This window comes from Trichechus manatus, unplaced genomic scaffold (assembly GCF_000243295.1).
Source record: "Trichechus manatus latirostris isolate Lorelei unplaced genomic scaffold, TriManLat1.0 scaffold00039, whole genome shotgun sequence".
In the NCBI taxonomy this organism is placed as follows: Eukaryota; Metazoa; Chordata; class Mammalia; order Sirenia; family Trichechidae; genus Trichechus; species Trichechus manatus.
The window spans coordinates 11,270,483-11,280,800 of record NW_004443975.1 but is presented as its reverse complement, the minus strand read 5'-3'; the positions used below and the strand labels follow the sequence as shown (position 1 = coordinate 11,280,800).

Sequence of the window (10,318 nt, the reverse complement as noted above, 5' to 3'; positions counted from 1 at the left end):
GGGAAACACTGAAGAGAAGAAGGCCAACAGTGAAAAAGCCTTCTCCTGGAGGTGATGCCCTGAATTTGGACTTTTAACCTACTTTAACTGTGAGAAAACAAACTTCTCTTCGTTAAAACCATCCATGTGTGGTGTTTCTGTTATAGCAGCACTAGATGTCTAAGACACCTGTGGAGCACAGTTCTACTCTGACACACATGGGGTCGCCATAAGTTGACAGCAACTGATTGGTTGGTACTGTAAAGAGGAGAACTCACAGAAATGGATCCCAGTCCTGAGGCAGCTACTGTGCTCCGGCAGGGAGGGCTCACGTCAAGAGCACGTTGGAGGCGGCGTCCAGGCAGAAGTCAGCTGCCGTAGAAGCAGGAGTAGCTTTTCCTCCCTCTAACCCAGGCCTGTGTCTCTGCTCCCTCTTCAGCTGGTGCTGCCAGAATATTCCATCCACAGCCTCTTCTGCGTCATGTTCCTGTGTGCACAGGAGTGGCTCACCCTGGGGCTGAATGTTCCTCTACTTTTCTATCACTTCTGGAGGTAAGTCTGCTAGGGACTGGTCTGTCCTTCCCTTTTCTCCATGGGCAGTCTGCCCTCCAGAGATGATGCCCCTAGAGTGGCCACCTGGTGCCTTCCTTTCCTCCCTACCCTTTGGGGGCCCTCTCTCCAAAGCTCCCTTTTCTGGCTGTTCTCAGGCAGCAGGAAGTCTGATAAGGAAGGCCCCCTCTCGCAGGCTCCCCTTAACCAGAGCCCCAGCCCTTGTAGGTCAGCGTTAAAAGCAGCCACCAGATGGACTGGATTTTCTGGGACACTTCTGATTTCAAGTATTCTATTCCTTGCTAAGACCATGTGTCAGATCGTGTGATTTGGGCTTTGCAAAATATAGTCGCCATATGGATAGAGGAAGCAGGGGCGGGAAACACCAAAGTAGGGAAGAATGCAATTGTGTAGATCAATTGGCCACATTTTGCCCTTTGCTCCCAGAGTTTTGGTCCCCCAAAATATTTCATCATTGTCATTTTACCATAAAATATAGCCTGTATTTAGTCACGTTCTTTCTTCCATTTAGCAAACATATGGGACGCATACTACCTGCCAGGCATTGTGGGGGATTCCAAGCTGATAAAAGATATAATTCTTACCCTCAAGGTGTCTACAGCCTAGTGGCGAGTAAAATATATTCTTAGCAGGTATGTAAGGAATATGCATAGGAGCGTAGAGAAAGGAGCAGTTAGACTGGAGAGGGTGGCATTGGAAAATCGGGAAAAGTGCATTCCAGGTTGAAGGACTAGCAAAGGCCCAGAGGTTAGAAACCACGCCGTGCGTTTGGGGAACAGCCGTTGTTTAGTGTAGTTGGATGGAGAGATCTCAGACGGGAGTAAGAAGAGGTGAGGTTGACAGAACAGCTGGGAACTGGGTACAGGGGCCTGAAGCAACCTGGTGGGTAAGTTAGAACTTATTCTGCAGGGAACGGACAACTTTGCAAAACTTCTGAGGAGGAAAAGGGCATTTCCTGGTCTGACTTTTAGGATGGTGAACCTGGCAGCAGTATGAAGGATTGTGAGGGGGTGAAATATTGAGGAACAGTCCATGAGGAGGTTGTGGTGGTGTCCCAGGTGTGAGACAAGGAAGGACTGAACCAGGGTGGTGGAAGGTGGATTGGAGAGAAAGAGAGAATCTGTGGAGGTAAGCTGGGCAGGCCTTGGCCCGTTCTTGGGGCAGGAGGTGCCGGAGAAGGAGCCTTCTACCTAGGTGTCTGGTAGGGTTTTGGTGCCATTGACCAAGAGCAGTTGGACAGGAGAATTCACGGGTTTAGGGAGGCAGGAAAATGATTTTGGTTGACAGCAGAGTCCCACTTGAAGTAAATGTAGTCTGTTCAAATCTGAATTTAGAGAGAAGTCAGGAGAAGAACTAGAGTGCTGAAATGTACTGAGTCCCCACCTGGGGACTTTCTATGCCTTTCTTCATCCAGAGGGGTTGAGATAGGCTGCTTTTCCCCTGTTTTACACCTGGGGACATAGAGACTTAAAAAGGTGAAGTAAATTGCCCAGAGCCGCTCAGTTGCTAAGAGGCAGAGGGAGGGCTTAGCCTGCTTGAGTGCCAACTCTGTGCCCTCGCCCCACATGCACTGCCCAGAGGACTGACTGGTGCTTCCCGTGAAAGGAGTTTATCTCAATGTTCTTTAAGTAGTGGGCTGTCAATCCAGAGTGTCAAAAGTGTGGTTAATTTACAAAGCTTTGCTTTGTGCACGCTTCTTGGGGCTACCACATGTCCAAAAGCGAGTCAAGACCAGCCAGCCAGTGTCCTTACCCTTGGAAGCCGTATGCCTTTACACAAAGGGGCCACTGGAATCTCCTTGCCAGCAGGGACCTTGTCTTACTTTTTTTGAATCCCTGGCAGGATTTAGCCTAGGTTCGGACAATTAGTAAGAGCTCAGAAAATGAAAGGGAAAAAAAAAGGAGGGGAGGGGTCTTTTAAAATCAGAGTCCTGGAACACCTCCTTTCTTCCCTCTGCCCTTCTTCCCCTTGCCCTCCGACAGGTCCAGCCCAGTGACAGTTCTCACGCAGATGAAACCCCCTCCAGCTCCAGTTTTGCTGCCATTTATTCAGTGCTTGTTCTTTGCCAGATTATTTACATACATTAGCTCATTTAGAACCCTGGTGGTGCAGTAGGTAAGAGCTACAGCTGCTAACCGAAAGGTTAGCAGTTCAAATCCACCAGCTGCTCCTTGGAAACCCTATGGGGCAGTTCTACTCTGTCCTATAGGGTCGCTATGAGTTGGAATCGACTCGATGGCGACGTGTTTGGTTTTTTTGGTTGGCTTATTTAGTCCCCACAGTGGCCCTTTGAGTAGGCAGTTTTCACACCCATTTTACAGATGGGAACGTTGAGGCCCAGAGAGGTTCATGACTGACCCAAGGAAGGTCCCATGACTGGTTAGTGGCAGAGCCCTGGCTCTCTCCACTGAGCCTCTTGGCCACCCTGCCCCTCTGCTTCCACTTAATGAGGTCACCTGGGAACAAGGCCACAGTGAAAGCAAATCGATTTTGAAATCTGCTCCTGGCAAGAGGACAGGTGAATGGCCCGGAGGGCGATGAGCTGGCAGATATCATTGAATCTGGCTTGTGATTTCCTCTCGGCATAATGTTGGTGACGGATAATGTCAGTGCAATCCTCTGAACGGGAAGAAAGAGGGAACGGAAGTATCAGCTCCTCGAGTTGCTATGTTACAGGGATGTTCTTCAAAGCCGGTGTGATTAATCCCCTGATTAGAGCCTGCTCTCCTGCTCCTTGCTCACCACAGAGAACCACAGCCTGTCACAGAGCCTCGCTGGGCCCGTTAATTCCCGATTCCTTTACCAGGGTGACTCAAAAGCAGCCAGGCTGAGTGATTTCAGCTCCACTTTGTTCTTTGGCTCCAGAGGAGACTGTGGCAGAGGCCCCAAGGCAGGGTCCTGCCCACACCTGGAGGAGGGGTTCCTGAGGGCAACACGCTCCCCCTGCTCAGCCACCTCCACAGGACCCAGAGACCTGCCTGGGCTCTGGCCCCGGGTCCCACCCCGCGTGTGTCGCACCCCAAGTGGCCTTGGTCAGCTCATGCTGAGTCTACGAGATATTCTGAAGGAGACAAAGCTTCAGCCCCTCTCCTCCCTCCTCTCTTCCATCCACTGTCCTTGTCATTACGAGTTTCCCTCTGGGGCTGCTCTCTCTTTCTGGAAGGCTCATGTTCTTTTTGCTATTCTAGGTCCTTCTATTCAGAAAAAAAAGTATCCGGTAAACTACTTCACATTCAAGTAGGAATAGGGTATCCGTTTCTGAGTATTCAGGGTTTTAACAGAGGGTTTGGGTAGAGGACAACACTTAATCCCAAGTACTTTAAGTTTTAAGGTAGCATTGTAGGTATAGTGGCATCAAGGTGGTGAAGATGTGGCTGTGTCCTTACACCTACACCTCTGTCTAGTCGGAACCGACTGGACAGCACCAGACAACAACACCTCTATACCTATACCAAGGCTGTATGCGCTGCTGAGCGCCATCCACCTTGAGGGAAAGGAAGCTCTTCCTGGTACCTTTCAGGTGACACCAGGTGACACGTTTTTCCTTCCATCAGAGCAGCTTTGTACGTGGGCTTCACCAGCATGAGCCAGTGAATTTGGGTATTGGTTCGTTATTGCCTACTTAGATAGTAGTAACACCTGAGCTGAACTTTGGTGGCACCTGGACTGTGATCCCAGCAGATGACAGAAACTGCTTAGCAGAGGTCACTTGGAGAAAAGTCCTGCATTGGGAGGGAAGCCCCTTCTGAGCCTCACTGCCAATGGTGCATGTCCTCTTTCCCGGCAGGTATTTCCACTGCCCGGCAGATAGTTCCGAGCTAGCCTACGACCCACCGGTGGTCATGAACGCAGACACCTTGAGTTACTGTCAGAAGGAGGCCTGGTGCAAGCTGGCCTTCTATCTCCTCTCCTTCTTCTACTACCTTTACTGGTGAGTTTCTGCCCCTCGGGGTGAGTTTGATGCCTGCAGCAAATGGAAAGGGGGTTCCAGGTCAGCCTGGTGGCCTTTGGGAGGAGCCTATGAGGGTGGGAGTCAGGGTATAACCCCAGCCGTCAGACCCCAGTTCAGACAAGGGCTTCTGTATGAATGAGTAAGAGGGGTAGTCGGTCCTGCAGGAGGTCCTGCCCGCTGATAGGCACATGCAGTGAAAACCCATTCTCCCAGCATCTCCTAGGACATCCCTGGGAAAGTGCTGTTGGTTACTGCTTCCTCCCAGTAGGACTTTCTGCCTCTAGCAACTGCGCAGCTCAGCCATCAGGTTACCCGTGGCCCCTGATTCGAAGCCTGGTCATCCCTTGCCCACTAGCCTGCTAGTAAGCATTCTGGGGTACCACAGCAAAAACCCCAGTCATGCTTCACAAAGTGGCATGTTGGGTCATTAAGTGCTTACGCTAATGATTTTCCCAGTATTCCATAACTAATTAGTGTTCCATTCTAATTAGGTAAAACATGCTCATCTTGCAATTCCGTTTCAGGAGTCTCCCCTCTTTTTGCCTCTTTATTCAGAACATCCTAGCTAAGCACATAGCTATAAACAGATTGGCTTGTGGTTTGATACCCCGGAGAGTGCCTGTCTGAACCGTCTCCTCCTCCTTCCTGTTCCTCTTTGGCCTCACGTCTGGGCCCTCTCACCTGGCACCTTGCTGTCCCATTGCTACCTGTGGCAAGGTTCTGAAAATGTCCAGATCTCCCAGTGCTGTCTCCAAAGTGGCATGGTTGACAGCAGCCAGATGAGGTGGGGAGGGTGGGGGTGTTAGATTCCAGGGCCACCCCAAGGTTTAGGTTGGGCTGTGGCAGGCTGGGAAGTGGCTACATTTGTCCAGTATTTAGAACTGAGCCAGCCTTTGAACTAAGAAGTGCTTTATATGTATTGCTCATTTTTGGAGATAGATGCTACCATTACCCACATTTTTAAAAATGAGGGAACTGAAGCTGAGAGGTTAGATAATGTCACGGCTACTGAAGTGTCACAGCTGTAAGTCCATCTCAAGTTTGATTCCAAAGATTGAACTCTTAACTGCCCACTATCTTAGGTAACCTCTAGAATAGTCTTTATCAAAGTGTGGTCTTTGGACCAGGGCCCCGGTGGCACAGTGGTTAAGAGCTTAGGCTGCTAACCAAAACGTCAGCAGTTCAAATCCACCAGCCACTCCTTGGAAACTCTGTGGGGCAGTTCTACTCTGTCTTACAGGGTTGCTATGAAATCGACTTGATGGCAACAGGTTTGGTTTGGTCTTTGGACCACTTGCATCAGAATAGGAGAGTGTGCTTAAAAATTCAGATTCCTGGGCTTAGATCTGCTAATTCGGAATTTCTGGGAGTCTACATTTTAAATGAGCTCCTCAGGCGATTCTAATGGTCTGGAAGGGTCTGTTTGGGTCTACCTCCCCTCCCCCTCCATCTCCGGTGTCTGCACAGACTCAGAGGCCCCGGGGGTGTAGCTGCCTCTGGCGTAACTCAGAGTCTTGGGGTGGATTCTGTGTCATCCTACCACCTTCTTCCTGGAGCCAAGGGTTGGTCCAGGTTTAGGATAACCCCTTCCCTCCTCCCCAGCTGGCTTGCCAGGACATTTCCTGCTCCAACTTGCAAGGAGCTTGAGGGTCTTGAAGCCTCTGGAGATTTTCAAGCTGCCTGGCAGGTTCATCCAAGTCCCTCTGATTCCAAGTCTGAACTCTTGAACTCACTGAAGCTTGCTCAGGCTGGTGCTGTCTTGGGAAGCCTATAACCAGTTGCTGTCGAGTCAATCCTGACTCACGCCAACCCCATATGTATCAGAGTAGAACTGTACTCCATAGCATTTTCAGTGGCTGTATTTTTGGACGTAGATTGCCAGGCCTTTCTTCTGAGGCACCTCTGGGTGGACTCGAACCTTCAACCTTCCGGTTAGCAGTCGAGCGTGTTAACCCTTTGTACCACCCGGGGACTCCTGGAAAAACTATAGAGATAGGACAAGCCCTTGTGGGTTTAGGGAGTTGACACCTTGGGCTAATGTGGAGAGTAGGTTTCTTCACTGGAGTGTGCTAAACCTCACTTTCTTTGTGGGGCTGCAGACTAGCCCTGCTGTAGAGAGTTACAAGTTGAGTGACCTGTCCCCAAAGCCAGCAGAACAAGGCCAGAGCTTTCCCTGTCTCCTGCCCCAGTAGCCTCGGGGGCCTCTATCCATCTTAGTCCTGAGGGAGGCTGGGCCAGGGACCTGCTTCCTCATTTCACTTTTAATGCAGTAACTGCTGGAGCCCCAGGCATTTTGGGGAAGAAGGCATATGAATTCACAGACAGAAAGTAAAACAGCTATTTGTCTGCTTGGCTGTGTGGGTGGGAGGAGGCAGTGGGCGGGGGTGGGGTGGGGGTTGTGCTGGCGGCCACTGTGGATGGATATGATCATTCTGTAACTGATTATGTTCCAGACATTCTGTTTGACTGTCTGTCCTCTGTCCATTAGTTCAGTTTGGCACTGCCAGTATGTTAAATTCGTTCATTATTTTGTTTCTGAAACAAAGCTGGACACAATGGCTCCCCTGCCTCACTGGGCCTGGGGGGCGGTGAGAGGACGTCTGCATTCTCTGTGGAAGCTGACCACTTGGCACTCTTCAGGGCTCCTCGGAGGTCCTGTTTCTCCCACCTCAGGATCTCCCCTGAGCACAGCACCATCAGCTCAGGCCACTCTTGTTGGAAGAGAAGGGGACTGACATGTATTGGAGGCTGCATCTGAGCTAACACAGTGCTGGAGGAGCACGTGTTATAGCGGCTGAGAATCCTGGAGAGGGGCGTTGGTGTTTTACAGCTCGACGTTACTGATGGGTTCCTGAGGGACTGGGAGAGATTAAGGTCCTAGCTAACCCTGTGCAATTTATCTGTCTCCAGAACCCGTGTCCTTCCCACTCTGCTGTGCTGAGCATATTGGCACCCACCGCCACCCCCTTCTCAGGTCGCCTTGGGGACCAGGAGATGTTTGCAGGTTATGTGGGTTAGGTGGTAGCTAAGAGTTTGTCCAGTGTGAGTACTGCCTGCCTGCTCAGTATAAAGATCTTTTCAAACCTGGAGTGTGAAGCAGGCCCATATCAGCTACCTCAAGTAGCAGCAGCCTCCTGCCCAGCTTCGGGATCACACCTGCCCCTCCTCGTGTGTCATCACATTTACCACAACCTATACTTACCTTAGGAGCCCTGGTGATGCAGAGGTTAAGAGCTCAGCTGCTAACGAAAAAGTCAGCAGTTCAAATCCACCAGCCGCTGCTTGGAAACCCTATGGGCAGTTCTCCTCTGTCCTGTAGGGTCGCTATGAGTCGGAATCGACTCGATGGCAAAGGTTTTGTTTGTTTTAATACTTACCGTAAGAAGGTAGTGGTGGCTTGGTGATAGAATTCTTGCCATCCACGTGGGAGACCCGGGTTTGATTCCCAGCCAACGCACCTCATGTGCAGCCACCACCCGCCTGTCAGTGGAGGCTTGCGTGTTGCTATGATGCTGAACAGGTTTCAGCGGAGCTTCCAGACCAAGATGGACTAAGAAGAAAGGCCTGGCAATCTATTTCTGAAAATCAGCCAGTGAAAACCCTATGGATCACAGTGGGATCTACAACCGATCAAGAGGATGGCCAGGACGAGGTAGCATTTCGTTCCATTGTGCATGGAGTCACCATGAGCCAGGGCCAACTCGACAGCGGCTGATAACAACACACTTACCTTAGTTAAGTACTTACTTATCCCCGGTGGCAGAGACTTCATTTGTTTTATTCCCCTCTGTATCTGCAGAGCCCTGGCCACTGCCTGGCACGTAGTAGGTGTTCACTAAATCCTTGTCATTTGTTGTTAAGGCTTGACTGTTCACTCCCTCAAGGCAGGGGGTGTGGCCACACACTCTCCACTGTTTTTCAGCACCTAGAAGGGTGCCTGGCATGCAGTAGGTGCTCAGTAAATACTTGAAAGAAGGAATAAATGAAAGTGAGTAAACAAAGGCGTCAGCCTTGAGGCTCAGTATTACAATGGAAAGAGCGCTGGTTTTGGAGTTAGGACACGGCTTCCTGCCTTGCCTTCATTAGCTGCGTGACCTTGAGCCACCTACATGTCGTCTGGCCCTGGATTTCCCCGTGTACAGGAAGACTCCTCGAGCCCCAGGCCTGCCCAGCATTGCAATGTGAGCACAAGGTGCACCAGGCTCTCCAAGTTGGAACTGCAGTTGTTCGGGAAAGCTTGCTCAGCTGGGTGGGGTTAGAAGTAAAACACTTCAGTGTCTTTGCCTTGGTTGTGTTTTTAGATTGTCCTTTTCTCTCTCTACGAGTCAAGAGGCGGCTGTTCTTCTCTCTGCCAGAGTGGTATATTTTGGTTTGGGTCAGTGCTCGGCCGTGCAGAATCACCCTGCGGGCCTTTCTAAGAGCCGAGGGATGCATGCCCCTGCCTTGGTAGTTGTGCGGCCCTGCCTTAGAATACATGCCCTTAATGCACGTTTAATGCCTGGGTCCCATGAAAAGCAGGGGGGCCAGAGAGTTACTCAATTGTGCCCAGAGGGCCTGTGTGCGCACACCGGCACTCACAATAGCAACGATCATCGTTTCTCCAGCACTGACATACTATCTGGCAGAATCTGGGAGCCCCTGGACACAGCCATCATGTAAGCGTGAGGCAGCTGGTGGAATAAAGAATCGGATCCCCCCCGCCCGCCCCCCCAGTCCCCAGAAACCTGCCCGGTGATTGCAGGAAATAGGAACGACAACCATAATAATCATACTGATGCGAACAGCGAGAGGCACTCAAGGCAGTCACGTCTTTTATCCAAGGGACGCAACATGCTCTCCTAACAAATGTTTAGTCAAACATTGTGGGAAGTAGTTGGGGAGTAGGGGGTGGATGAGAGGCCCTAGCAACCGGAGTGAGAAAGAAGCCAAAGTGCCTGGCTTCTGGAAAGTTCCTCATTTGCGGGCCGGTCTGAATCCTCCGAGGGCACCCACTAATGCCTTCTTTTTCTTTTCTTTTTGCATCCAGCATGATCTACACTTTAGTGAGCTCTTAAAGACCACAAGCGTCGTCAGAGACTGGGACAGGAGAAGCTGCGGCTGAGACACGCACCTTCGCTGGTGGTTGGCGGCGGGACCCAGAGTGGGGATGAGGGAGGAGGAGACCCAGCAGGCAGTTGGACGGAATCAGGAACTGAAATGGTGCGCGGCCAGTGGGCTGAGCTAATTGTGCGTCTGTTGTTGCCCTGTGTCCCGTAGTCTTTGGCATTCCAAACCCTACACGCAGCTTGTGTGTCCCTTCTGAGCACGGGGGCGGGGGAGTGGTGATGAAACGCTCAAGCTCTCCTGAGTGGGAATTGCTGCTTATTGAATCCATGTCATCAGACAGCTCCCTGCAATTTCACCCTGCATTCCGGGACCGTGAGAGTGGAGACCCAGAGGCTGGAAGATGCCTGTTCAGGAACAGAATGACCCAGAGTCAGGGCGAGTCTGCGGGCCCCCATCCAATGCCTGGCGATGTTGTAGACCTACTCAAGACTTTTCTCGTGTTCCTTCCAAGCCGTGGCCAAGCCCATCACCCCAAGTGGGACGGGGCTGGGAGGTGTGCGGAATTTGCCTTCAGTGGCACCCAGCCCTGAGCCTGCAGGGGTGTTTATTTCCATGCTCTGCTTTGTGAGAGCCAGGCTCAGTGACATCATGAGTTGGGTTGGGGGCAGTACGTTGGTAATAAGTCACATCCAGAATCACATGGGTGGGGTGGGGAGGGGGGATCATAGGAAAAAAATGATTTTTTTTAAACGTTTCCCACACGCTCATGGT

At 51.2% G+C, this 10,318-nt stretch overlaps 1 protein-coding gene across 1 annotated transcript in view; it reads left to right on the top strand.

The window, feature by feature from the left end:
- CNIH3 (cornichon family AMPA receptor auxiliary protein 3) overlaps positions 1–9,967 on the top strand; it is a 146,680-nt gene extending 136,713 nt beyond the window's left edge. The window contains exons 5-7 of the mRNA XM_004375895.2: positions 419–531; positions 4,337–4,480; positions 9,528–9,967. Of these exons, the coding sequence (XP_004375952.1) occupies positions 419–531; positions 4,337–4,480; positions 9,528–9,555 (285 nt within the window). The 3' untranslated portion in view covers positions 9,556–9,967. The remainder of the gene's footprint in view (positions 1–418; positions 532–4,336; positions 4,481–9,527) is intronic.
- Positions 9,968–10,318: the final 351 nt, after the last annotated feature.